The following is a 27,941-nucleotide window of genomic DNA, read 5'->3' on the forward strand; positions in this document are numbered from 1 at the left end:
AGGAAACTCAGGAGAACTTAAACAGGGCTTCAAGAGCTCCTGCCTGCTTATTTCCCATGGGGACAGGGTGTTCCTCCTGCCCACCTGGGCAGCTGTGGTGGGCTGGCTCTGAGCCATACAAAGAGTTAATAACACCCCCCACTCTTTGTGCTGTGGTACAGGAGGGGAAATGAACCACATTCATTCTTTGTCTCTTTTTGCTTTTTATAGTAAGGTTGACTTTTGTCTATAAAAGTTTGAGAACTCCCAATAGGAGTTTTAGAAATTATCTTTCTTTAAGTACAAAGAATTTCCATCTTTAATTTGTTCCTATCACTTGTTCTGTGTTGCTTTCCTTTCCAGGGTGAGCTGACCAATGGACGTTCCAAATTTCACATCCTTTTCCTTCTCTTCGTGGCCATCATGTTCTTTGTAAGCCTCATGTTTCTGTTTGGCTACCACTGCTGGCTTGTCAGCAGGAACAGATCCACTCTAGGTGAGGCTCTTATGTCTGTCTCCTTCCAGTAAGACGCACCAAAGATGCTGTAAGAAGAAAAAAAGAAAAGGAAAAAGGCATTTGTTCTATTTTTGTATGTTCCTGCTGCTTTATGAGGGGAGGAAGATTTAAGATCTTGGTACAAGCTGCAGAAATTTGTCACTGCAAATGAGCTGCATTTATTAGCTGGTGTGACAAAAGCTTTGTTAGGGAAACCAGAGCCTTAAAGTGTAGAAGTCCAATTATAAAAATGTTATGCAAATGTAAAACTACATTTGCTGTAAAATGAGTGCAGCTTTTCAGGAAAAATGGTTTGTTATGCTCCTGTGCTGGATCCCAATCCAGCTTAGTGAGCTTGGGAAACACCGTGTCCATCTTCTCTGATAAAGGCAAAGAAATTGGGACTGTAAAACCAAAGACATTATCATCTAAAATAATATCATTTTCCCAAGAAGTTTCTTTGCCTTTCCTCAGATAAATGTTCACTTTCAAAGCTTTTTGGATAAAGTTTTATAAGAAAACCGAAACTATCAAGAGTGAGCAAATATTCTGATTTTTATCAAGTTATTTACTTCAAAAGTCATTTCATGGGGCACTGAAGCTCAACTATCCCAAAACATCAGACCTGTGCAGCAGCTGAGAAGGGAGATCAAATTGTTCCTAAGGCACTCAAGGTTTTTCTCCCCTTTCTTAATTTTATGCCTCACCACAACTCAGAGTTTATTTGCATTTGTTTGTCCCCAGTGCTTGGTCATTGTAACATTAACAAATGAGGTGATTTAAACCCACAGTGCCACTTCTAGAATGTGCATTGAAGACCAACCTACTTCATTCTGGAGAGTTTTTTACCTAGAAACTTTAATCCTCTGCATTTCATCAAGTCTCACTGAGTGAAAGATCTTTTAACCCCATTCTCTGGATGAAACAACCCACTGTGGGTTGGTTTGACTGTCCTCTAGGTTCAGTTGCACGACCAAATTCCTGCCTTCGGTTGGAAAGTCTTTAGAGGCTTTGCAAAATGGGAAAAACGATTGTTTTGAAACCTTGTAGTGCTGTATCTCTATAATCTGGTAAATCACATTGTCTTTAGATGGCTACAAGATGCACAGCCCTGTTTCAGAGTGTTTGCCATTGATTTCTGGTTTTTTCCACTGAAATTGCCTCTGTTTGCAGAGGCTTTCTCAGCTCCAGTGTTTCAAAATGGCCCAGATAAAAATGGATTTAATCTTGGCTTTGTGAAGAATCTCCAGCAGGTGTTTGGAGAAGAAAAAAAGCTCTGGTTGCTCCCTATTGCCTCTAGGTAAGTAATAATCAAGTCAGTGCTAAAAGCTGATAAAATTACAGTTTATCCCATTTTGTGTACAGGTTTAGGTCACAGGAACGTGGGATTTTTATGTGTCTGTCAGTAAGAGTGGGGGCATTTTCTGTTGGGTGTCATTCAAACACAGAAGTGTGATTTCTGCCCTGAAGAATCTGTGGGATAAATTGATAAAATATATACCTATTAATTGGTCCTTTTTCATAAATGTTTTCCTTAGTTTCCCCCTCACTTCTAGCTGTCCACAAGTTAATTTTTCCAGGGCTTTTCTTCTGTACTCAAATGACTTGATCCAATTAGCACATTTACCTTCTGCTAAAAGTTACTTGATTCCAGGCCATAAGTTTCAACTTTTGTATTCCAGAGACCTTGAAGAAATTGAGAACTAAAATGAAAGATAAACATGGTACTTTTCAAAGCTTAAAGATGATTTTAAGTAAACATGGGAAATCGTGGCAACAGAAAACTTTGTTTGTAGAAAAAACGTAGAGAAATTGTCATCCTTTAGAGTCACTTGCTGTTTTTGCAGTGTCCCTCTCTGCTTTTTTCCATGCAGCCAGGGGGATGGACATTTTTTCCCAATGAGAGCCTTGAGTGAAGCTCGGAACCCTCTCCTGACAAATGAGGAGCAGTGGGAAGAGGATGGAATAGATGAAGAGCCTCAGGGTAAGGAAATTAGTTGTCCTGACCTACAGTGGCCAACAGATGAATTATAAGAGCTAATCAAATAAAAAAACTGTGTTGGTTAAGTCCCTCGGCAGCTCTGACTTGATTAATGAGCACAGACTGAAAATAAGCTCTACTTTGGAACAGTTCTTTCCTTTTTTTTTAGCAGCTTTCTACTTGTAACTGAGAGGGTGTTTCAAGGGTTAGAGAAATTGAAATTGCCTCAAACTGAGAATATTTGCATGTAAATGTTGCTGCATGCAGCACAGTTACTTGGGCCATAAAGTGGTGCCTGCAAAAAGGAGACTATTTAGATTTTTTAAGTGTATTTGTCCTCTGAAAGTGGATGAAAACAGACATGCAAACACCTGAGTGCAGGGATACATTCAGGAAGCTACTTTATACTTTGTCCAGCTTCATGACCAGAGTAAATTTACCTGCTCTCCCTGGTTGGTTCCAAACATTTTGGTAGTTACAAGGTAACACAAATGAGTTTTACAAACAACAAATTTGGCTTTAAAAATAGCAAACAATGGCATTCCTGTGAAATTTTAATGATACTTAAAATAACTTAAGAATGAGTCAGAGCTTCTTCCAATTTTTATGAACTTTAAATTCTCTGAAGAAATAATTAATTCTTCCGTATGAAAACACTGACAGTGAGGTGATTTTTGGCTAGATCAGACCCCAGATATTGGTCTGGAGCTTATATGAAGTCTCTCAGTTCATAGTGCCTATAAAATAACTGACATTTCCAGGTAGTTGAACTGGATGATCCCTGTGGGTCCTTTCAACTGAAATATTCAGATTCTCTCTTACACTATAGAAGTAAACCAGTAAAAATGTCAAACCAGAAAGACCTGAAATATTCCATTAAAACTGCAAGACCTTTATTTGTCTTTGTGGCTTTAAAGCTTGTGACTTGGTTATGAAATAAATAAAGCCAATAATAGAGTAATCTCAGTTTAAAAACAGCTGCTCCATTCTCTCTCAAGTGGTTGTCTATTTTTGTTTGTAATGATCCTTAAAAATGCAGTCCCATGCTTAGTCAAAAATATATTCTCAGTGAGAAAACCAAATTTATTTACCTCTAATTGCTTTGTTTTTCATTGGGCAGGTTCTGGTGAAGCCTCATCCCTTGCCATAGAAAGGGAGACATAGCAGTGTGAAAACACAGTGGTGTAAAGCTGGATCAGAAAGGTGAGTGCTTCTTTCTCTACTTGCCTCAAAACCACTGCTCTGCAGGGAGTGGGGGTGGTTTTGGACAGGTTTGGGCTTTAGCAGAACAATATTTCTCCAGCTTGCCCAAAAATCCCTTGTTCAAGGAGCCCTAAAAGGAAGCAGAGGCTCTCAGTGGCCCTCAGCTGCTGTTGGCACAGGTCACACCAGAGCCACCAGCTCTGTGTGGAGGGGAAGACACAAACCCTGCAGCTCCTCTGGAAAACATGGCAGGAACGACTGCTGCACTGACTTGTACAGTGACAAGAAGGGAAATCTGTGCAGGGATCCATGGGAGGTGTGGGATGGTGCAGGTGCAGTCTTAAACTGAAGCTGAGAGCAGCCAAGCTGCAGCTGGGAATACAAGGAAGTGCCTTGTAATGCCACATCAGCTGTCACTCTCTTCTCCAGGCTTTCTCTCCCCCTGGAAAAGGTGGGTCCCACAACAGCTGACACTGGCTGGGGCAGGTGCTGCTTCCAGAACATTCCCTGCTCTGCCACCTGTTCTGACTTGGAGAATAGGGGACACGTCCTGCTGCAGGAACTGCAGGCACTGAGGAGGACACAGTGTCCTGTTTTCCCAGGGGAATGGAACTGACCGAGATTCCAGGAGCATCCTCTGCTGTCCCACTTGCAGGAGGTGGAATTGTCAGATGGAATTTGCCCCTCTCTGTTCCAAGGCAGTCAGTAACTGTGGTGTGGCAGAGCACTGCAATCCATGCCTGGCTCCCCTGGCAGACAGGGCCCCTCCACACTGCTGTCAGTGGGCTTCTGGCACGTTGTAGGAGCCCATTTTGTTCCACTAAGAAAAACCCCAGAGTGTTTTTCTGTCAGTGGTGAGGGCTGCATCCTGCATTCCACCAGGCCAGGCAAGTCATTCTTCATGGCTTTAAAACCACTCCCAAAGCCCAGATCAGCCCTTGATCGCTCATCACAGCAGTGCTATAGTTGCACTTCTTTATTTCTTTAAATTTCAGCTTCCCTCTCAGGAGCCAACATCCCTTCTCTTGGCAAGCACTTCAGTTTCGAGGGGCAGAAAACAGGTGGACCTTCAAGATGAGAAAACATCCTGAAGTATTGTCTGATGGGAATCTGCATTCTAGAGTGCTTCTCCAGAAATCCTGCTGTCCAGATGTCCCAAGGCTTTATAAGTTTAAGTTACAGAGTTAACAGAACAATTTTACAGAGTGATTCTGGCCAATCTTCTTTGGCCTGCTCTCTTTATTTTATAAATACTATATATTTTTTATTCAAAATGGGTAAAAATGTTGATGCGAGTGCATTTCTAAAGGCCTTTTCATTTTGCAAACATCAGGGACTCGAGTTCTTGAAATTCTTCCAAGCCATAATATTCTTGGGAATGGTTATTTATTTTGAGGCTGATTCTCCAACCTTCTCTGCAAGTGGCATTTTCTGTGTTCAAATTCTGAGTCAGTTCAGCTCAATGCAAGACAGACCCAGTTAAATCTGGCACTAAATTGGTAGTTGAATGTAAGAGTGTTGAAAGCAAAAGTGCTGAACATGCACATGTACATGTGCAGCTGTGAATGAAAATAAAATACTCACATTGCCAGTATCAAGATTCAAGAATATTGTGGCCATAGATTTTTTTAAAAACTTTTTTTAGGAGGGTGTTATTGTCTCAGAGTTTGGATTATCATGCTCTTTGCCCAATCCTACTTGCGGGTACCTAAAATGCAAAAGGGAACTTCAGACAGTCCAGTTTGCATTAATTCCTAGGGCTAAAATACCCACTCATTCCTGGATCAGTGTTTGATGGAGCTTTGTGTGTTCATGGAGTCAGAAAGGAAGATGTGAATTTGAAATGTGCACTGGAACTCCACCGGTTGTGTTTGGAGTTGACTCTCCACAGGGGTGGGATGAACCCCAAAATGCTGAAGACACAATGATATATTGAATTTGTTCAGACTTCTTCCCAGCTCAGTGCACTGACTGGTTTCAGGGCTTTCTGCACTAAGAGGTGATCAGATTTGTTTCTGCATTTTGCTGCATTTACAGTCAAAGAGGTGTATCTCTGTTTTTGTTCTGGGGAATGGAACTGAGATTTGGCTGGCTGGATTAGGGACATTTTTCTAGACCTGAGTCCTTTTATTTAATCTGCATGATTCAGCCCAGTCCATCATTCCTTGTTTGAATTAGGTGCATGCTAAAAGTATTGGTGTACTGCCTCTAAGATCATTTAGTACCATCTTCTATCCCATTTTTGTGTTTGTTTATCACCCCACTGGTGTGGACAGTGACTACAGGAGCAGCTGTGTGTGTCAGGAGAAAGGACCTGATGAGTGAGTTTGGTGATGAGGCCTTTGCCTACAGGCCAAACCCCTTTTTCCCCTGTTCCTCTGCTGCTGCTGCCACGGGGAATCTGTGAGACAGGAGAGCTTTGCAGAGATTCCTTCCCTAAGAGTAGGTGTTTAACTCCTGGTTGATCTGTGCCCTGTGGGCAGGAATTTGGTCTCTCAGCCTCTGCAGTTTGTGTGGAGCAGGCAGTGCTGACACCTCTGCAGTGCCTCACTGCTGAATTTGGTTGTGAGGGGCCAAGGTGGGCTGGCCCAGGCTTGTGTGGGTTTGTGTCTCTCCTCAGGGTGGCCCTGAACACTGAAAATGTTCCTGCTTCAGCCACCTAAGCCCCATCTGTTGAGTGGCTCTGTCACCAAATGGCTGCTGAGTGCTGGAAGTGTTTTTCCTGTCAATCTAAAGCTGCATTTCTAATGTAAATCTGGTGTTGGGCCTTGTGCTGTGTGTGATGAAAGGTGGCAGCTGAATTAATCACCTCATTCCTTGCAAAATGTGCTCCAGAGGGGGAGCTTGAGAGGAGGATGGCAGCTAAACACAACGGGAATTTAGCACCTACAGAGGTGCTATCTGTGCCTTTAAAAACTTTAAATTCCTTGTATATAAAACCAGGAAGATGATTTGGTGACTTTCTGTTTCATTCTGTCAGCTGAAGTGTATTTTTCCAGAGCTGTGTGGATTTACAGGAGTTTTCTGAGCAGGTTCTTGTGCCCTTCCTGGGTTTGGTTCTGGTTACAGCCTTGCCATTATTTGAGTTGCTCCTGTGCAAGGCAGCAGCAGCAGAGCTGCCCATGAGCTGTGCAGGAGCTCCCCTGCCTGCTCCTGCTGCTGCACTGCTCATTAGGGAGTACAGAAAATCGGGTTTTGTCTTCTGATACCAAGCCAGATATCTTTATGATAGCACAGGTACCCAGCTGAGTTGAGAAACAGTTTTAAATGTTTCCAAGTAACTTTTATTCAGTCACTTTCCTTGTAATTAGTTATGGTCAACTCTTTCCTTTCCTTCAAAGCAGCTCAGCCTCCTGTGGTTGTAACAAACTCTTGTCCAGGTAGAAACAATACAAAGTTCACCACTTCAGAGCCACTTCCCATCAATATCCATACATCAAATGCTGGAAAGCTTCATGAAATGTGAAACAAACCCAAAAGTTGGGTAAAATTGAGGCAGAACGAAATGGGAAAAACCCACTTGTCTGAGTGAGCAGCTCCATTTTGTTCCCTTCTGCTCACGTAAGGTGATACCCTTATGTTACCCTGGCCTTTGTCCTGTTTATGCTGAGTAAATGCACTGGAAAAGAGAAGTTTCTCAGGCTGCTGTGGTCACTGCTGCAGGTGACAAAAGAGAGAATATTCAGCCCAGTGCGTGGTAGTTTTTTTTAACCTGCACATGGCTCTTTCAGGGGTAGAACCCACTGCAGCACCTCTTTGTTTTCCATGCCCTGATCCTCATCCAGAGGCTCTCTGCCATCAGCACTGACCGTAAGGGCTGTTGTATCAAACCTCTCCCCTACCTGCACCCTCCATCCCAGCATTTCAGGAGTGGCACTCATCCCACCAACACCAAGGATACTGCAGCTCTGGGAGCTGGCCAGTGATTCCAGTTCATCCTGTGTGTATCTCACACTGCCGGTGCTGCTGCCCCAGCATTCCAGGTACACTCTGAGCCCTCTGTGTGCCAGGAGCAGCCAAAGTGTTCCCACTGGGATGGGCACCACGTGGTGTTCACTGTCAGTGTCTGGAGAAAGACAAAGAACCTGGAGAATTGTTAAGGTTTGAGTCTCGGTTCTGATGCTGATGTCAGTTGTGACTGGGGGGGTTGTGAAGGTGTTGAACTCCAGCCTGGAGCAGTGTGGAGGCAGCAAGGGAACTGCCTTGACCCCATCCAGGGGCTGTTTTCTCTGCTTAGCACTGGATCTACACTAAGCTTTCTCAGCTAGGAGCAACCTTCCCAAGTGATGTCACCACTGGAAAGGAGGGAATGCTTTTGTTGGACTTTACTGTGATGCCTCCAGTGTTATTCCTCTACTCCTGCATTCATCCTCTAAAATAACTGACCACTAACAGCCACCCCCTCATCTCTCCCCCTTCTCTCCCACTTACATTCAGGTACAAAAACCCAGACAGAACATCATATTGATGTTCCTCTGTGTGGAATTAGGAGTCCTAAGTCCAGTCCTGGCCAAGGAACCAGGGCTTGTGCAACCCTCGCTGCACTGCCAGGTTTCTCTTGCTGAGTTGGAACAGTTTTCAGAGTAGGATTATCTTGTTTTCCTTTAGGCAGGGAGCAGTACTGTACATCTGAGGAGGCTGTACCCAGTGTGTGTGGGGTGCAGTCACTGGTGAGTGACTGGTGAGAATCAGGAAGCTTCCTAATCGCACTATGCAATGAATGTTTGCTTCCTGGGACAAACAGGAATGGGATTCAGCAAAATCCACACCAGCTGCAGCTCTGTAGCTCTATATGCTGGTCTGGAATGAAAGCACAATTTGATGCATAAAGTCTGTAATATGATATGAATGTAAAATGTCAAGGGGAAAAAATAAAAAAATTACTATTTTTCCCCTGAATTTAGCTATGAAGAGTGATGTGCTGAGCTGTTCTCAGGGCCCCTGCATCCTACAGAGCAGTGACTGTGTGCTGAGCAGTTACTCTGTGCAGAGTTGGTGCACTCGTGGAAGGGTTTAATGAGCAGGTGAAGGAGGCACTGCTGACCTTGTTTATTAAGCCAGAATTAATTAACTCAAAAGGGTCACATTTCCATTTCAGTGACTCCTGTGGTACAGATTTTTGAAATGGATCCATAGTACTTGAAAATACTTCAATTTTATTGATATTTTTTCCAATTCTATCAGTTTCTGCTTTGTTCCAGAACACTTGCAAACCTAAACTCGTTCTGAACAGATCAGTGAAGGCATTTGCATGGCAGAGGGGCTGTTTTCATTCCCAGCCTGGTCTGTCAGACCCTGCACTGGCTCTGCCATGGGCTCTTCCTGCCTAGTGCTGCATACCCTGCCCTGGTCACAAACACTGAGCTCACACCCACTGCTGCAGGGTTTTAGTCTCTTGTCCTTTTCCCATCCCACTTTGAGTCTTCCCTCTTCCTCCTGAACATACAGTTAAATATTTTCAGCTTTGAGCTGCTTGTGCTGGTTTTTTGGATGCTGTGAAGGTGAGTAGGTGTCATTTTATGCAGTTGTGCCACGTATTTTATTTGTAATTAATCTCGCTGTTTGTCAGGTATTGGTTTGTGGTTCCCATAATCAGGCCCAGCTGGCCTTGCTTTTAGAGCAGGATCCCACTTCCTGCATTTTCTCTTTCCTAAAAGCCTCATTTCTTTATTCTCCAGCTTCCATTTGGGATGTAAACCTTGTGAAATAAAATGTAAGTTTACATTTTAAATACAAGCCTGTAAGTTGCTCATGCCTGCATGCTCCTTCAAATACTATTTTTTTCTGTATGAGATTTTAGGATTTACAGCAGCATTTGTAAAACTTTAATGGGTAACAGCCACTCTTAAAAAAAAATGAAGTTATGTTAAGGAGAGGGGAAAAAAATCCACAACCAAAAAATAAATCCAATAGAAAGGACAAAGGGATCATCTCTGCTTCTTATTCCAGCTGTGCTTGAAAAGCAATGCCTGCTTGCATCCAGTGCTGATGTCAAACAGCCCATGGAACACGCAGGTATCTGACCTGAAGGCTTCCCTGCTGTTCCAGTACTTCCTGAAGCACTTCCTTGAATTAAACCTTGGACTAAATCCCATGGGAAGCCTGGAACCCAATGAAATTGCCCCCCCCCCTCTCCTTTCTAACCTGGGGAAGGTGTGTGCTGCCCCATCTCAGCACTTCCCTCTGTAAAAGAAACAGAAGCCCAAAGGATTCTTGAAAATGTTGGTGTATTATTCCCCTCCCCTGTCTTTTCTGAAGGATCTGGGAGCCTTGAGGATGTGTCCTGGAGAGAACTCCCTCAGCATCTGGAATGCTGCTGATGTAAGGAACTGCTGGGCTGGTGCAGGTGACCTTCCCTGGGAGGAAGGAGGGACAAGGTTCTAACTAAGAGCTGCTGTGAGGAGGTGGAACCTGTTGTTCCACTGTCCTGATTTAGCTCCATCCTTCTTTGGAATTAACTATGCTATGGAGGAGCTTCCTGCTGTAGTCACTGCCTGACTAAACAGAGCTACCCCAGAGTGATTCCAAATCCATTGTTGGAGCAGGGAGCTTTGGGGTTAGGAACATAGGAAGTAGAAAAGCTCCTGTTATTTTATAAATTTATAATCTGCCTGCTCAGATGGCTGGTCCTCATCTGAAAATGCTGTTTGTGGTGCAAGTGGGTCCCTCAAAGGGACCTAAATCTCAGGATCAGAGAACGGCAGAGCTGTGGTGTTGTCAATGTCAGGAGGAGGGTTTAACTTCCTCCCAGAAAAGCCAGGGGGTTTCATGTGCTGGAGCTTTTCCTGGCAGGAAACTGGGGCTGGAGCAGAACACCCACTGCAGGGGCTGCTGTGGGTCAGAGGGCTCCCTTTGGGAGCTCCCTCTGGGGCGGGATCAGTGCTCCCATTGCATCCCGACGGAGCTGACAGAATTAGGAAACAGCAGCAATCCCCCTGGAGTGGTTTGTAACTGCATCCAGCTGCTTTTTAGGAACCCAGTGTGGCCTGGGGCTGCCAGCTGCTCCAGCCAGCACTGCTCTGTGCAGCCACTCAGCTGGGTGGCTTAACACACATCCCTCACCCCCAACTGAATAGGAAGTGATTATTTTCCAAGGAATGTCACACAGGGATTGCTGCCCACCTTTGGGGTGTTGTGTTCAGGAGTTTAATGCTGCTGCTGCTGGCATTGAGACTTTTGATATCAAATCAGTTTTTACAAAAGCTTTGGATACTTGTTTTTACTGTCGGACCAGTGTTCTGACTGTGCTGCTGCTCTGTGCAGTTTCACTGGCATTTTCCAAGTGTTTGTACAGTTTCTACAGCTGAATACCCTGTATGTTCTGCTTTGTTGTTTTTTATTATGGTTTATACTGTACTGCAGGCAAGGACTGCATTAAAACCATTTTTGGCTAATTCATTAGATTTGTGAATGGTTATTTCCTGTGCTCAGGCTAAACATTCCCTCTCTGGAAGTGTTACACAACTTTAATTAATTGGAATTACTGCTTGGAACAGGGAAGGTTCTTTATCTGTGACAAAAAGATTCACTAAATGCTGGCATTGGTGGGGGCAGCCCAGATCTCAGCCCACTCACCTGATGAGAGGTAAGAAGGGACTTGAGAGAACATTCCTTAATCCTGCAATTGTAAAATATGGATATATTTTAAAATAATAATGTTCTATATTGTATTTATGGATTTTCCCAAAGTTACAGTAAGGGGAGGTACTGGCCAGCTGGATATGGTGTACTTGGTGCCAGGGGATTTAAAGCCAAAGCAGGAAGGGATTTGGCTGCAGATTGATGTTTAATGTGACCCATACAATGAGTGCCTCGAGGCTTTGGAAAGGCTGCTGAGCCCTGAGGGCCACACTTGTCTCCTGGCCCTGGTGCTCTGTGAACAGCACTAGAAATCGAGTTCAGCTTTTTGCTGCAGTTTTCCTCTCATTAAAAGAGTTGGTGAGACTGATCCAGCCACAAGTTTTGTCTCTTAGAACTCCCAAGTTCTCTATGTATAGAATTTCCACAAGCAGGGCTGCTCCCGCCCCCAATTCCCACCCAGTCTGCACCTGTGCTGCAACAGGAATCTTTTTGATTCAGGACCCTTGAGCAAGACAACCAGGGGTGTTTCACTATTTGAGAATAATGTTTGCAGAGCAAAATTCCAAGAGTTGTATCATTGGTTCTTGGCCACCAGCCAAAGACCAAAATGCCCTGTGGCTGCTCAGGAGGACATTGAGATCCAAGGGCACCCCTACATTTGGAAGCACTGGGAGTGGCTGTAGATGGAGTGATGCCAAGTGACCCCAGAAATGAAGGACACTCCCTTGGGGTTTAGTTGGGTTTATTTTGCTCTTGCAGGCGGCCATGGACAGGCTGGAGAAGAATAAATAAGTTAAAGCAGAGTGTGGTAATTATAGAGCCCCAACATGGAGATGCTTGACTGTGTAGCCAGAGTGCTCTGTCACTGTACCTGATCCCTGTTCAGGCCAGCACTAACCTAAGTTAGTTGGCCAAAAAGGTTTTTAAACATGCCCTCGACCAACTCAAAAGTAATAAAATGTAGAAAAAACCTCTTGTAATGCCATAGAGTCATATCCAGTTGTTCCAAGAGTGTCAGTCTGTCCCAAAATACTTCTGTCCAAAGTGTGTTGGTGCAACAGGATGCACTTCTGTAGTTAAAATGGTGATTTCTGGGAATTCCTGGATGATGGATTTGGCACCTTTGAAGAGACAGGAAAGGCAATAATGACTACAGTGCTTCAGCCCATGTCAAATTGTGATCAGCAGCATTCCAAAGGTAAGCTAGGCTCTGTGCTTCTGTCTCCATTTCCTGTTCCTGCCTTTGCTAACCATCTATGAGTAAAACTTCCTGACTTTAGGGGATGGCTTTTTCGGGTTTTCTTTGGATTTTCCTTTCCCATACACACATACTCCAAATCAAGTGGTTACAGGCTGCTCTGCAGTTCAGCTGAGCTTTCTGATAGCAATTTCTGCCATGGCCACTTTCTAATACAACACACAAGATCCTCTTTCTTCCTCCAGAGAAGCAGATGTTCCCCATTTAGATCCCCTTTTACCTCTAACCTGCAGCCAGGCCCGTTCTGTTGCTCCATTCAGCTCCCACTCCTCGTTGTTCTGGTGCTGGCCCAACCCCCACATTCCACAGTCCAGAGCAGCAGCTGGCCTGGCATTGCTCTGTGAGCCATGGACCTGGCAGTGCTGCAAACTCCTGCTTTTAGGAATTCTCTCCCATTTGCAGTTTTGCCATTCAGTCCCCTCCTCACTGCCCACACCAAACATGGCACTGTTTGCTCAGTTTTACAATTCAGCCAAAAAACCCCAAACCTGCTCTGAGCAAAGGCACAGCTCTGCCTTGCCTGTGCTATGTGTGACTGATGTCACTGTCCCCACCAGACACTCCTGTGCCCCTCACACTCACCGTGAGGTGTGGAGAAGAGGCTGAGCAGGATGATGACGCTGGGCTGGACCCCATGTTCCACAAGCACTTTGACAGCCTCGATGACTGTGTTCCCTGTACCTGAGAGGGCAGAGAGGGAGAGGGTTTAGGGCTTATCCCCTGGTTGATGAATTGTCCTAAGCTGTCCAAGAATACCCGTGGTAACTTTGGTGTGACTGATTGGTGATTCAGCCCTTTCCCACTGGAAAGGCATCACCTCTGCATGTACTCCTTGTAGAAAATGTTCTCCTAATGGCAGAACTTGGACTGGAAAAGTAACCTCATCCCAACAAACTCCTTTTAATATTAATCTAGAAATGTCTCAGACTAAGAAAACATAGTTTGAATCTTTTCCCCTGGTAAAATTCATATAATTCAATTTATATCCAGTCTTAATCTCAGCCTTTCTCCCAAACACAGCCATGCCCAAAGGATTTGCTCTGCCTTCACACTGGTGCAGCTGAGTAATGTGTGCCCTGGCACAGCCTGATAAATCCCCTCCTCTGTCACCTAAACCAAGCAGAAAACCCAATCAAAGCCCCTGCAATGTGGAAATTTTCCTTTCAATGCGGGCACTCGGCGTTCAGAGGAGGCTGGCTGTCCGTGCTGGTGGCAGACACTCACTCAGGATTGGGTACATGAGCAGCACTTTCCTCCTGTAGATGTCTGGGGGGAACTTGGCGTAGTACACTTTGGCTCGCTGGGTCTCCTCGTCGCTCTGGATCAGGATTTTCCCGATGCGGATGGATCTGCAGCAGTCCCGCAGGCCCTGTTCCATCGCCTCCCCTCCAAGGAGCAGCACAAACACAGCAGCAGGTGGTGACACACTGAGAAAGGGCTCAGGGACAGGGGCTGCAGGGGAAGGGACAGTCCCAAAGGGGCAGTCCCAAAGGGACAGGCCCAGCCCCGTGCAGGTGAACACTTCTAAGCACTGAAACACTTGAAGCTCTTTCCCTTTTTCCTCTGTTCACAGCAAACCGAGTCTCCTCGGTGTTGCCGAGCCCCTGGGTTTGGTGCTCCCACCCAGCTGTGCTGAGCTCTCACAGGAGAGAGCTGGAAATCAGAACGGGCGGGTGGGTTTGGGGACATCCTGTGACAGAGTGTGGGGCAGAGTGTGGGGCCGCTGGATTTGACACCACAGATCCAAAGGTTTGCCCAGCCCTGGACAATAGCAGGGACTCTGCCCCCACGGAGCGTGGCTGGGGTGCGGCCCTGGGCACAGAACAGGGGAGGGCACTTGGCCCCTCACAGGGGACAGCTGCCAGGGAAGAGGCCACAGGAGATCTGTTCCAGCCATTTGTCTCCTAAAAGGTTAATGGCAGATATTCCTGGACACTCTGTTATCCAGGATACCTAAAAAAGAGTAACAACTGGCAGGTTTGGGTTAACCTGTTTTTGCACATTTTTGAAAGGAAGCTGTTTACAGGTTTCCAAAGCATTTCATGTGTGCTCCTTCAGCAGCCAACACCACCTACCACTTCTCATGATGCTGACCCCACAGTTTCCCTTTTCGAATCGGACTCCTTCATACTTGTGTCCTGTGAGGAAAGAAACCAGGGGTCAGTGGTAGTGGCTGCTCCTTCCTCCCCTCTCTGCATGGAGAGGAGATGGTCCTGGATCTGCCACTGACTGATGGGAAAGATGAGACACCAGTGCTCAAGAGGTGAAGCAGCTGCTGTTTAATGTAAAAACGAGCACAGGAAAGTGAGGGCTGCCTGAACTCTGTCTGGTTTCACAGCTGAGGGTTTGCAGTCCATCTTCCCTCTAAGTGTAAGTAAAGACACACCAGTGCTTTACTGCAGAGTGGCAATGGCACCCTGCAGAAATGTAAGTGGAGTTCTCAGGCAAACAGGACTCAGCTGGTGCACGTCTCACAGGTGTGCTGTGGGTCACACCACTGAGCTGAGCAGCTCCCCCTAACCTGCTGAACTCAGCAGCTGCCTCTGAGTACTGCACACAACCTTACAGATCTTTGCAGCTGATAGGAGAAACCACAACTCCTGCACTGGTTTTCTCTAGTGCCAACACAGCCACTTTTCATTTCCTGCTCATCCTCACTCCCAGCTGGCCCCAGCTGCTGGGCCAGATTTAGGCAAAGCAATACTGCTTGTGCCAAGTACTTATTCCTTAAAGGGCATGTGAAATTTCATCAGTTTTAATTCAAGGCTGTGGTGTGGGCAGGTGAACAGACCTTGAACATACACTGCTACATTTTCATCATGGTTTTGCAAGACCAGTTTAATTCTTAGTGAAATGACAATGTGGAAGGTGTTGCTGAGTTCTGTTGTTATGAACCATGTAGCTTTTTAAACCAGAAGGGACCCTTACTCTGTGGTCTGCCCTGCTCAGAGCTCCCCAGGGAACTCATGGCACCAAGTCTGTCAGAGTTCAAGGACCATCTGGATGTTGCTGGGTTCAGTTTTAGGCAGTTCTGTGAGGAGCAGGGAGTTGGACTCAATGATCCTCTGAGTCCCTTCCACCTCGAGATATTCTGTAGCTCTAGTAATAATTCCATGTATTTTTATGTCAGTCCCACTTCCAGTCCTACCCAGGCCAGGGGTGATTTCCCACGTACCTGTTGGAGTGGTCACGGTACACTCTGTGTAGGGCAGTTGATTCAGTCCCTCTTCAACCACGAGTCTGATCTGTGGAACCAAAGAGAAGGCTCAGCTTAAAGGGATTGTTATCTCTGGAGATAAGGCACTACATGGCAGTAGTAATTACAAAGACTGGGTGAGCCCAAAGGGTCTAAAAGGGTCTCTTTAATAGCAGTTAGGGATTGAATTTAGAGACCTTTTGGGGGTGAAGCCTATGTTTTGGCCACAAATCAAACAAAGGCATTGCAGAACAAAATTGGGAGGACGTTGATAAGCAATCATAAAACTGCCTTTATTTACATCTGGCAGGCAGAGACATCACAATTTTTTTTCAACAGATGAGTGAGGCACCAATGCAACTTCATTTACTGACAGGAAATATTGGTGAGGGAAAGGGAAAGTTCCCCCCTCAGTTCCCCATCAGCCAGGCTCTATTTTCACATCCTTGTTTCTAGGGCTAAACCACAGCTGGGCTGCCAGAACAGCCACAGAAGCTGCAGCAATGCAAACACACCACCAGTGCCCAAAGACAAGTCAGCAAGTCTAGGAATCTATCACCTTCACCTCCCAGCACCTGCCAGCTCTGCTTTCCCCGGGCTGCTCTGCCAATCCCTGCACTTTTGGATGGTCCAGCTGGAGGAGCAGCTCATGAGCCCCCCAGCCCTCCCCTGGTGCTGCCCTGCAAAGTACAAAGTACATCCACCTGCAGCCAGGATGGTTGTCCTGAAGGATGCTGTGGGTATTAAAGATGTGAAAATTCTCTCTGTTAGTGAGCCAAAGATTCACAGGCCATAACTGCTCAAGGAAAGCTACTGCCAAGCAAGAGCTTAAACCAAAAACATCACTGACTATTCAAAATTCGCTGTGGGATGGCAGAAGTGAGGCAATGCTCCTGGGATGGAGCAGGTGTACTGCTCACCTCAGGCAGTTCTTATTCCAGAAAAAGGGCAGCCTGGGAGGTTTGTCCTGTCCCATTCTGCCCCAGTTCCTGGCACACAGGCAGCCTCTGCTAGAAGTGGTCCCTTACATTTATAATGTCTCTTTGGAGATATTCTTAGTCATTTTAGTACAATGTTTTTTTTCCTAAGGTTGGATTTGTGGCAGCCATACTCAGAGGCTGTGGTCAGTTTCTGGGACATTTGTACCCAATTTTATTTTTTTTTTTTTGGAGTTAGTTCACCAAAAAAAGCTAATCTCTTTGTCAGGTTTGGAAGAAAAGCTTTTTTCCATCCTGCTGTAGTGCTGTCAGGGTTGGAATTGCTCCACATAATCTGCCAAAAGTTTAAGAGTAATCCAGTGAAGGTCTTATGGTCAAATAATCTCTGTGATCTTCCTACACTTTATCAGTGTTTCACACAGACTGGGAGGATTCTTTGTAAACTTGTCAGTGTTGATAAAACATTTATTTTTGCACTGTGCTTTCTGCCACTTCCACACTCAGGGATTAATTTCCTCCTCTTTTCTCTCATGGCCCAAGAACCAGCTGCTGCTCTCCCAGAGAGGTGGCTGCCATTGCTTAGAAGATAAAACCAGTATTATTACAGCCGCACACAAAACAGGAAGTAAAGCTTTGGTCCCAAGGTAGAAGAGTCTGAGCAGAAAATCCTCTAACCCATTTTGTGTGGCTTTTCTTGGAAGCTCAAGGGGAGGCAGAACATCCTCTGTATCTTTGTAGCTCAGCATTTCAAACCACTTTGGAATGCTCACCCCCTGAAAGAGGCAGGTGGTGAGAAGGGTGAAGTGAGCTGGTCAGTGTTACACAGGGAGCTGCTGGTAGAGCTGAAAAATTAATTCATGGCTCCACCTCAGGCCTCCAGTCACCCCCCCAAATGTGCTTCTGCTGCAAAGCACCAGCACCTGGGAGCTGAGGTGACACCAGTTCAGTGCCTCCACAGTGAGTGGGTGCTGGGATCAGGGGGAGCATCCTGCCCCGAGAGGAGCTCTGTGCCCTTCCCAGCACCTGCCCTGAGTCCCAGATATCCCGAGTTCCACCACCCCCAGCAGCCATAAGCACTGATTGTTTCCCAGGCCGGGGGCTGCTTCCCTCAGCTGCTTCTCCTCCTTCACAAACACCACACAGCTTTGTCTTCATCCTTCATCCTTGACTTTAACCTCAGTTCTTTCAGCTTCAGGATCACAGCCCTGGCAGTGACTTTCAGACACTCCCTGCCAACCTCCACCACCCATTAACTCCTTTTTCTCACAAGTACCTTCGAACATTTCCTTTGTGCCATCCCCTTATGTGTGAAACAAACTGCCAGAAGAAATTGTACCACCAGAAATCCATCACCTTTAGAATCCCTCCTTAAGACCTCTCCCTCTGGTGACCTTAGGAGACACTGCCCCTAACAGCTGCCAAGGTAGGAGCAAGCTTAACTTCATTTTCATTTTCTTATTTCAACAAGGTGTATTTTCTTCCCCTATAATCCCCCACTTTTCTTCATCTATTGCCTCTTGCCATTAAACTTTGCTCACTGGGTGGAAAACATGGCAAGTCACAACTGTTTGCACCTTGCCAAGTTTAGTGGAGACCACGTCCCACATGAAATTATAACTGTTCTTTGTCACACCCAGGAAAAATATTCAGAAAATGAGAGTCCTACATATTCTTTCATGCAAAATTCCTTCTACAAAATGGAAAACAGAGCAGCAGGTTCTGTGGCAAAGAGCTGCAGGACCAGCATATGGAGGCTCTCTAGCTGTGCTGGCCAGCCCATAGAGGACACTGGTGTAAGGGCCTGAACTAATGTCTGGATCAGCAGCTTCCAGCAATTGAGAGGGGGGGGGAAAAATCAGTGTTTGCCTCAGAACAGGGGCAGGACAGCCAAGAAAGGTGAGAAGGTACATGGAAAAAAGGTCCTTCACACTAATTACTGACAATAAGGTATTGGAATGCAGGAAACATCCTCAAGAAGGGGAAAGCAGGGGGGAAAGTGCAAAGCCATGAAAATAAAAAGCACTGCAGTCACAATCTTAGGTTGTGGTCATATCTAAACCTGAGCAAGCCTGGATCAGGCCTGGATTAAGACTGGCTCATCACAGGAAACCTGCCTGCTGTGGCTGTAATTGTGAATGGTCTCTGGACTCTGCTGGAAAGGGAAAAACACTTCCCTCTGTTAATGAGAGTGGATTTGCAAAAAGCAAACACCCTTGTGGACATAAGCAAATGTGTATGTGGTAGCAAGTGCTGGGGTTTTCTTTAAGCTTGTAATTTAAATGAGATAAAGGCTGCACTCCCTACAGTTTTTGTGCTGACTTACTACAACATGTGAAAACTTCAAACTGCTTTGTCCCTGCCAGTAACTACCATATGGCTAAAGACAAATTCTCCATGTGGATGCACCCAGAGCTACTAATCTAATACACAACAAGTGCCAGGAGGCACTTCTGCATGCAAGCAATTGCTAACATGCAGGCAGTAAGAAATTGTACTGCTCTGTTCAAAAGATCAAAAGTGCTGCTTCAAAATAAAACTCAATTACCTCCAGCCTCTGTGCATCTGTTTTTGAACAGAATTTTCTAATTACTACAGGTCTCTGTCCTCAAGTAGCTGTGTCTGGTAATAAGATGGTTTCTGGAACCCGTTGAGATGAAACAGTGAACAGTACACAGAAAGTTGCTGTCACACAGCAATTTCCTTTGGGTAGAAAAGTTGTTCTCACACCACCATTCTTCTGTTCTGAAAGACTCATTTTATGGAAGAGTTGCAAAGCACAATATCAAGAAGAAGAAATTCTCCACCTACCAGACGATCAGCAGAAAATACGAAGTCTCCTCTACTGGATTTCCTGAAAAAGGCAATAAATTACATTTTAAGTTGGGGAATAACTTTAAGAACATTGCTTAAATACAATATTAAATACTATATTCTAAGGCAGATCAGTGAAAAGTCTCCTATCATGTACTGAATTTATCCCAGAGGTCCTGCATCATGGGTTTCCTGGTTGGTGGCAGAGACTGGGATGCAGCGACCCAGCGCTGGGGTTTGGCTCTTGCTGCTGGCAATGTTGCTGCTCTGCACCAGTAGCAATTAAACACAAAAGGAGGATGGTCTGTAGGTTTCCCATGGGGACTGCTGCTCCAGCTCAGTTCCAAAACACCTCCTAAGATCAGATATTCCTGCATTCCCTGCAGCTCTGAGCATGGGAGCTTTGCTTGCCTGTTCTCCAGTCAGTCAGAAACTGTGGGACAATGATAGTGCAGATCCTTAACCCCAGGGCTGACAACACATCTGATAAGCAGGAGATACATCCTATCTTATCTGGAATTCACTGAGTGTGACTAGATCAGTGAATGTGAGGTTAAACCAAGCAGGGATTAATGAGCATTCCCATGAAAACACCTCTCTGCCTCTTATTAGTTCTGCTCATGCGCCTGTGTGGCTTTTGGCCCCTGCAGAAGGCAAAATGAAAGGTTGAAAGCCTGAATTTTAGAAGCAGCTTTAACACCTTGCTTCCCATGCCAAGAGCAACTCTCACTACACCAGAATAGGACACATTTCCAATCAAGGAGCCAACACTCACAGGACAGTGGCCTTGAAAACACTCAGACACAGCACCAACATGGCAAGAGGTACTTTTAAATGAAATCTTCTATTAATCTCTCTTATGTTTTCAAACCCTGATACTCTGCATGTCTCCTTAAATACCATTTTGTATTTAATCCCCAAGAATCTGAGACACCTCATGCTTACATGAATGAAAGTCAAAAGGTTTGCCTGCTCATTGTCTGGGAACCAGTCACTTATTCCCACTTTAAAAAAGAGGTTTTAGAGGAGCATCAGCTTAATCTAGTTTCTTTCCTTGTGCTAATAACACCCTGTTAAAAATATCATTTACTTTTATTTTTTCCTTCTTTCTGGTAATGACAGGATATTCCTAACTTTCTGCTATTTTGACACTAACCAGACAGACAAAGCTCAGAAAGACCCCAAAACTGAAAAAAAAAATAAATAAACCCAACCCCAAACTCCTACAATTATATGACTCGATTCTATTAAGATTTTCGGAAAGTTTCATACTTCCATCAATAGTGTAGATCAGTATTTTTTAAAGAGGGAAGTATCAAAGTGGCACATCTAGGTTCTTTCAGACTGTGGCATTTCAGAAAATTTAGCCGAATTTCACAAATGGGTGTAAGACAGACCCAACAATGTCAAGACCACGGTTTTGACCACCAAGTGATACATGTTTAGAGTGACTATTCTGAGATATTAATGCAGATTGAGGCCTTAAAACCAACTCCTCTGTCCTTGCAGAGACACAGATGTTCCTAAGCACAGTTCACTGCACACCCTTAATTGGTCATACCTGGTTTTTGAGAGGGGGAGGGCAACAGAAAACCACAGTGCATTCAAATAACAGTAATACAGAAAATGTCAGACCTGGTGTACAGGGGCAGCTGGAAAGCTGTGACCACACCTCAAACCCCACATCCTGTGAGAATTGCCACGGGGAAGAAAAAAAAGGAGCTTATGTGAGAACACTGTAACTGCTCTCCTTAAATACCAGCTAGAAATACATAAAGTAACGATTCATGTCAGACTAGAAACTGTTTCAGCTGCTTAATCAACAACAAGACATCTAAAAATATGAGGCATTAAAACCTAATTTGTAGCACGAATATTGTGTTACACAATATAAATGAGTTTCAGTTTGTTTCTGCAGGCAGAGCAGCGTGGCTGATGGACGTCACAGTGTCTGCCTTAGGAGGTGAGAAGAAATGGGTTTTGGGGACTGTATTGTAATATAAAGCAGCTGCAGGGTTTCTTCCTGCTTTAGCACTTGGTACTAGTGACAAGCACAGACAGGTCTGCAGGTGATGTGGCTTCAGTAATTTCTGTTTCTCTCATTACCTCACAGAACTTGTTGAGACACACCCAGGGTGAGGGCCAGGCTGGAAAAAGGCCACTTCCCAGGATCTGCACAAAGTTTTAAACAAAACTGAAGGCACTGGACGAGCTGTTGGCATTCAGGGAGACAATACAGCTGGGCAACAGGTCCATGTTCTACCCACAGCACTTCAGCACCTAATGGACTGCAGTCCTTAATTTGTTCCCTGCCGAGGCTGGGATGCAGAGGGATCCTCCCCCTCCCTGCCTGCAGCAGTTGTCCTTACCCAGCACAGGTGAGTTACACACTCCTGAATCCCCCTGCTCTGTGCCCAGCCAGGACTGCACATCCAACCACCTTGCCATCTGTGTTTCTACGGTATCACTCTGTTCCTTGGGGAATAAGAAGCTTTACCAGAACACCACAGAATGATCTCACCCAACAGACACAAGAGCATTTAAGTATCTGGATTTAAATCATATCTGTTGTTAAATCAGCAATTAAAATGACACTACCAACCTGACCTAATGACCACATCACTGCTCTACTCATTTCAGCTTCCGGATCCCTGGTTCACATCTGTGAGGCCAGAAATGACTTTGAGATCATTACCTCGTTGTACAGAGACCAACTGTTTGTTCCAGAATGTTCAGTACTTCAGTGCATCAGTTCACATCCCATTAGAGCACTCGAGGTTCATATCCTACTCAGTATAAAAGGCACCTGCCCCCATTAAGTATTTGCTGGACAGAAAAGTGACAAACCTGAGGGATAATGAGGAAACCCAGGCACAGTTAAGTTGAGGTGATCTATCCATCTCCCCAGCTCTGGCACACAAACCAGGTTCTTGTTAATTTTAAGGAAGCAAAAGTGTCATGTCCACCAGGACATCCCTGACCCAGCCAGCCACCTCTGAATCCCACAAGACACCATGACCAGCCACATGAAGGTGGGTTTTTCTTTGCAGTAACTCCAATTGAAAGGCTGTGATTTCTTTCTCTGAATCCTCTCAGGAACAAGGAGAGAGCTTTCCACTTCTCTGAGCAGATCATGCTATGGACAAAAGAGAGTCCCTGAGGTCTTCTGCATCTGGCCTGACCATCCTTAGCTCCATGTAGGCACAGCAGGTTCTACCTTGTAGTTCACTGGGATTAGCTATCTGAGTATTTATCCCTTCCTCACTTACAGTAAGAGTCCCAATTTGTCTGTTTTTATCCCTACTTTTGTTCCACTTCTCACCCCCAGTCCCTTACCTTTTAATGTCTGTCCTTTTCAGGTACTGCTGCACTTGGAACATCTATCCTCTGCAGCATTAAGTAATCTAAATATTCTCCTTGAGTTAAAGTGTTACCTGTTCTTTTTTAATCCAGAAAGATTTCGTGACAGGGCTCTAACTGCCTGTAGATGACACAGCTTCTCCCTCTTCCCAAGCACTGTATGTGAACATACCCCTCTATCAGCTTAAACTGGATTTTTTGACCAGTAGCTGCTCTGAGCCACAGTGCTGCCAGTTCACAAACACGGTTCTTCTGAGGAGTTTCTTTTAGCACCTGGTTTGAATGCTACAGTGGCTACAGAGTTGTCTCAGGGCAGACTGCAGCTGCCATGGCAAAGGTTAATGAGTGGTGCCTAAAAAATCCTCCTCTTTCAGCATCTTTCTAAATGACAGGCACTAAAATAGGCCAGTCTGAGGTCTCTTATTTAATGAGATGCAGCTGAATTCCTGGGACAGAACACAAAAATAATGTTTCCCTACTGTCCTTACCTACAAAGCCTACCTTTCTGAGCAGGCTGCTGCCTGATTTTCCTCACGGTTGGGAAGGGAGCTTGGAAGTGACAGTTCCATCCCCACTGCCAGGGCAACATCACACTCAGAATAAAGTACAGTCTGCGATTGCTGCAGCTGCTCTGAGTAACTCATTGTTTACAAGTCCTATTCTAGACTTCCTCTTACCAAGGTCTTGTGCAATGAAGCTGATGTAACTCTAAAAAATGTCCTTCAAGTTAAAATCGCAGCTGCTGCTTTCTGGATAAACTCACTGTAACCAGAAACCTCTTAAATGTATTTGAAAGAGGTCAAAACCTGTGTACAACAAAATAATGATAAAACCCCTTGAGTGCAGTAATTACATTGCTAGTATTTGCCTAGATAGCAAAACTATATGGTTTTCACTAACCCCAAAACCGTTCACAGCCCATCACCAAGCCTAGTTTGGATTCCTTCCCTGTCTCTCCCTGCTTAGCCCACTCCCAGCTCCCCTTTCTGCTCCACAGAGAAGCTGCCAGGAAGGCATTCTCACATGCAGGGATCTTCTGTGTGGTCTTGCCACAAGTGCCCTCCTGACATCAAGACTACACTGCCTCTGGTGCTCCTGCTGCCAGGCTTTGAAAATTAAGGAAAATCCTCTACAAACTAGTTTAAGGTAAGAAGGCTCTGCTAAGCTAATAAAATTGATGGAGGTATCGTCTTTGAGAAATGGTGATCAGTTTTGCATTAAAAAATGTATTGCTGTTAGCTACAAAGTCAAGCCTCAAGAGTCAGAAAATAGCAAAATGTGGACTATGCAGATGGACAGATGTGAAACACAGCAAAGAACAGTGTCTCTGGAATTACTTACTGCAGATGTCAGAAAGCCACTGTGTCGCAGGAAGAGAGGGTTTTATTCAGAACCTGATCACTCTATTGATAGGCTTGATTTCACACCTCTTAGCTGGTGGTCCTTGCAAACTAGTAGTTTTTAATAAACAGATGGATGCTAGTGAAGTTTGTCTTATGTTGCATGCTATATTTAATACCTTACACTATCACCTTCCAAGTGCTGAACAAGCACAGCTGCAGACGTGAGCAGTGGGAGGGACGTGCTCGACACCTGAACTGCCTTGTTGAACATAGTGCTCACAGCTGTCTCCAGTTAGAGCCTGGGAATGGGCCTGGGAATGGCTCCCTGCCCCATCCTGCCTGCAGGATACGATCTCCAGAGAGCGGTAACGAGCCCCAGCTGCTGCCGGGCCCTCCCGCGTGACCATAAGGTACAGCCTCCTTTCTCAAGGGCTTTACACACACATGGTACTGCACGCTCCTTGTGCTGATGATGTGGCACGCAAGCTCTGAGCCGCCCGCGGGGCGGAGGTGAGCAAAACCCCCCCCATCAGGGACCGTCCAAGTCTGTGAAGGATTTTAAGACCCCCCCGAGCCGCCGTGTCAGGCCCCGACAGCCCCGAGGCGGGGGTGGGCAGGGAGCCCCCGGGAGCGCTGCCCACCCTGCGGCGCGGGGCGAGCGCTGCCCTGCCCTGGGGCCCCGCCTCACCAGACATGGCCGCGCAGCCGGCCCGGGCGTTCGAGCCGGCACACGCGGCACAGCAGCGCGTACTGCCGGCCTCGGGCTCGGCCCCTGGGCCCGGCGGGGACAGCCCGGCCGCGCCGGGAGCCCGCCGGCAGCGCCCGCCGCGCATCCCTCCGGCGGCAGCGCCGAGCCGGCACCGGGGCCCGGCCGAGAGCGGCTTGGCGGGACTGCGGCTCCCTGGAGGAGGGAGGGATGGAGTAAGCGACAGGCGACGATCCCCTCCGTCTCCCCAGCCCGCCGCGGCTCCTCCCCAGCCCACGCTGCCCGTCCCCGCGCGGCCTCCGCCCGACCCGGCCCAGCCCGGCCCGCTCACTTGTCCCTGATGATGGTCTGCAGCTCCCGCAGCTGGTCGTTCATGGGCAGCAGCTTCAGCTGCGGCCCGATGGCCGGCGCGCCGCCCTCCCCCGCGGGGACCGGCGCCGCCGCCGCCGCCGCCACCCCGTTGCTGCTGCTGCTGCTGCTGTCCGGGCTGGGGCAGCCGCTGTCCTCGCTGGGCTCGGCGAAGCGGATCAGCCGGGAGCCGCCGCTCGCCGCGGCCGTAGCGGCCGCCGACGGTTCATCCTGCGGCCGCGGGCCGAGGCGCTGATTCTGGCAGGGCATCGCCTCCATGCGCCGGGGCCGCGCCCCCGTGCGCGCCGCCGGGGCGGGGGAAGCGCGCCCGCCGCCCGCGCTTCATTGGCGGCCGGAGCCGCCGCTCAGGCCCGCGGCGGGAGCGCGGCGCGGGGGCGGGACCGGCACCGGGCGGGCACGTCCTGCCCCGGCCCCGCCCGGGCCGTGCCACGGCCCTGCCCGCACTGCGCGCTCCACGGCAGCGCCCCGGGACAGCCCGCGGGAGCTGAATGAAAGCCTGCTTTGGTTCACTCTGTTTTTAAATTGAGGAAGGAGGCCTGTGTGGGCTAGAAAATGAACAAGGTTTTTTGACCTTTTTTGGTTTTTTCTTCTCAGTCAATATGTACAAATCAATGCTGGGATCTTACACATCAATGCCAAACATTGCAAGAGACAGCCGTGCAAACACAAGGACAGGGAAGGGATGTAACCTCTCTGCCAGAAGCTAATCTGCAGTCTGAAATTGCTGAAGGCTACTTGCTTCTTGCTTTGTGCATTTTGGACATCTACCAGCAGCTGGATTCCCAAAGGGCCCAGGGAAACACCTCCCAGGAAAATGCAGCCCCTCCACTGCCTGGCAGCAGCAAAGCACCGAGAGTCACTAAAGCCCACGAGACTCACAGCAGGTGAAAAAGGAACCGGATTTCATGACTTACTGTCCAATACTTAATGAAATACTTGAAGACTGTTGCAGCAGTATACAAGCAATACAACAAAGAATAGGCTAAGAACAGTAGAAAGAATTTGTAGTTAGAAAATCCAATGCAGTTATTCACCCTGGAGGACAAAAGCAAAGTTGAAATCAGGATTTGTGCAGCACACGGTGGTTGTAACACAATGAGCACGACCAGTTCTGGGGGGGTTTAAACCCCGTGATCACACAACCGAATTTGCCAATAAGCAGCTCCCCTTAGTGGCCAACAGGGAACAGAACTGAAGGCTCTGCTTTTCACTCAAGCCCTTCCCGTGGGCCAAGGAGAAGCACAGCTCCGAGTTTTGGAATTGCTTTAAGGTTGGTACCACAGGTAAATGGGTCACAGAGGCAGGAACTCGTTCCTCCTGTCTGGGTCTTGTCTGCCAAGGGAATCAGATCTGGGAGTTCTGTGCTACTTTATTCATTTGCACACCTCAGGAGCCACCTCACCACTGCCTGTTTGTTTACACACAGCCCAGTTAACCCCACCTTTGGTTAGAATTCGCCATGCACAGGACAACTCTAGAAAGGAACAAGGGGATGTACAAAAAAACCCTAGTGGCTGTTTGTGTCAGAACTCAGGTTTGGAAAATCCTCTACAATTTTGATCACTGGGGAGGTTCAGGTAGGGAAATGTTTGTGTTGCTTCTGATTTCTTAAATCTTCCTTTTTTTTTTTCTTAAAAAAAAGGAGGAGTTTAAGAAATTTAGTGGCAGCAATTCTCAAAAGTGTAAAGCTCAATTAATCCATGCACCTTTCTGCACAGACTGTCTAAAATGAGAGGCATATAGATGTGTGGCACAAATATATATAAAAAGCCTTTTTTTTTCAGAAAAATTACTTTTAAAAAAGAAACTGAATGAGAAAGGAAAGATAGGGACTCACCTTCTCTCCTCCTCTTTCCTTCCCAGATCCTGGTGTGTGATTCAAAACCAGCCGTGTGCTGTGGGAAATAACGCTGAGCCTGCAAACAGTGAGTCCTTCTTGCAGAAGCTGAAGCGGTTCCTGAAGAAGAAACAAAGCTGGAATTGTGAACTGCCACACACTGAATTTCTCCTTTCCTCTCTGGCACACCTGGCAAGCCTTACAGCTGTGTCAGAAAACCATCCCAACCCACCCAAACCAGCAGGGCAGGCTGAGCCCCTGGCTGCAGACAGACTCCCCCAGCGTTCCCGGCTGTTTGCGTCCCCTCCCGGAGCGCTGTCTCAGAGCAGCTGCAGCAGCAGAGCTGATGGGTAGCCCACACCTTCTCTTTGCCCCGCTGTTCCAGACACACCCAGAAGATGCTCAAGGCTGATGCTGACCTTGCTGGGAAAGACAAATTTCCAATGGGCCTGACAGAGCTGTGGAAGGAGCGAAGGTGAGGAGGGTCCCAGAGAAGTTTCCAGGCTTTTCCACTCCTTGACAGGCTCCTTGCTCCACCAAACACCAAAAGACACCCAACCCTGCCTGGCAAGGCTGAAAACCTCCTGATTCAAGTCAGACAGTTCCAGCAGAGTCCCAGTCTCTGAGGCTCTCCTGGCCCCATTAAACTGTGCTGCTGGCGGGCTCTGAGCCCCCCAGATCAGTCCCTGCCTATTCCTCCATTTCTCCCCCCACCTTCCTCCCAACATTTCAACTTTATATTGTAAATCTTCCTTTAAATTGTGCATTTCTCTTACCAGTTTCCATGGCCAAGCACCTCATTATTGGTGCCTTCTGAACAGGAGGAAAGAAAAGCTCCCATTTGTGCCTGGGCCAAGGCGAGCGCTCTGTGCACAGAAGGCTC

The 27,941-nt window shown here is 46.8% G+C and overlaps 2 protein-coding genes and 2 long non-coding RNA genes across 8 annotated transcripts in view; 2 read left to right on the plus strand and 2 right to left on the minus strand.

Annotated features, from left to right (window-relative positions):
• ZDHHC15 (zinc finger DHHC-type palmitoyltransferase 15) overlaps window positions 1-11,060 on the plus strand; it is a 136,362-nt gene extending 125,302 nt beyond the window's left edge. For all 3 annotated transcript variants that reach the window (XM_069015669.1, XM_069015668.1, XM_069015667.1), the window contains 5 exons: window positions 343-475; window positions 1,649-1,775; window positions 2,350-2,459; window positions 3,577-3,659; window positions 4,655-11,060. In XM_069015669.1, coding sequence (XP_068871770.1) covers window positions 343-475; window positions 1,649-1,775; window positions 2,350-2,459; window positions 3,577-3,620 — 414 coding nt within the window. In that variant the 3' untranslated portion in view covers window positions 3,621-3,659; window positions 4,655-11,060. The remainder of the gene's footprint in view (window positions 1-342; window positions 476-1,648; window positions 1,776-2,349; window positions 2,460-3,576; window positions 3,660-4,654) is intronic.
• UPRT (uracil phosphoribosyltransferase homolog) lies at window positions 435-25,522 on the minus strand. Of its 3 annotated transcripts, XM_069015672.1 has the most exons (8): window positions 25,184-25,522; window positions 19,441-19,483; window positions 15,674-15,743; window positions 14,574-14,636; window positions 13,723-13,950; window positions 13,081-13,179; window positions 12,212-12,361; window positions 435-522 (listed from the first exon to the last, which is right to left on the minus strand). In XM_069015672.1, the coding sequence occupies exons 1-7, from the start codon at window positions 25,477-25,479 to the stop codon at window positions 12,255-12,257; spliced, it is 906 nt and encodes a 301-aa protein (XP_068871773.1). In that variant the 5' UTR covers window positions 25,480-25,522; the 3' UTR covers window positions 435-522; window positions 12,212-12,254. The 3 variants fall into 3 exon arrangements, with proteins under 3 accessions (XP_068871773.1, XP_068871771.1, XP_068871774.1); XM_069015670.1 differs by lacking the exon at window positions 435-522 and having other exon boundaries at window positions 11,966-12,361; window positions 25,184-25,521; XM_069015673.1 differs by lacking the exon at window positions 435-522 and having other exon boundaries at window positions 11,966-12,361; window positions 13,723-13,884; window positions 25,184-25,519.
• Window positions 24,597-27,171, plus strand: LOC138110586 (uncharacterized). Its single transcript, XR_011150996.1, has 3 exons — window positions 24,597-24,656; window positions 25,816-26,491; window positions 27,085-27,171. It is a non-coding gene; the product is annotated as an uncharacterized lncRNA (long non-coding RNA).
• LOC138110587 (uncharacterized) lies at window positions 26,132-27,924 on the minus strand. The gene is made up of 3 exons (XR_011150997.1): window positions 27,835-27,924; window positions 27,059-27,178; window positions 26,132-26,256 (listed from the first exon to the last, which is right to left on the minus strand). It is a non-coding gene; the product is annotated as an uncharacterized lncRNA (long non-coding RNA).
• Between the last annotated feature and the right edge of the window lie 17 nt (window positions 27,925-27,941).

This window comes from Aphelocoma coerulescens, chromosome 4A (assembly GCF_041296385.1).
Source record: "Aphelocoma coerulescens isolate FSJ_1873_10779 chromosome 4A, UR_Acoe_1.0, whole genome shotgun sequence".
Taxonomy (NCBI): Eukaryota; Metazoa; Chordata; class Aves; order Passeriformes; family Corvidae; genus Aphelocoma; species Aphelocoma coerulescens.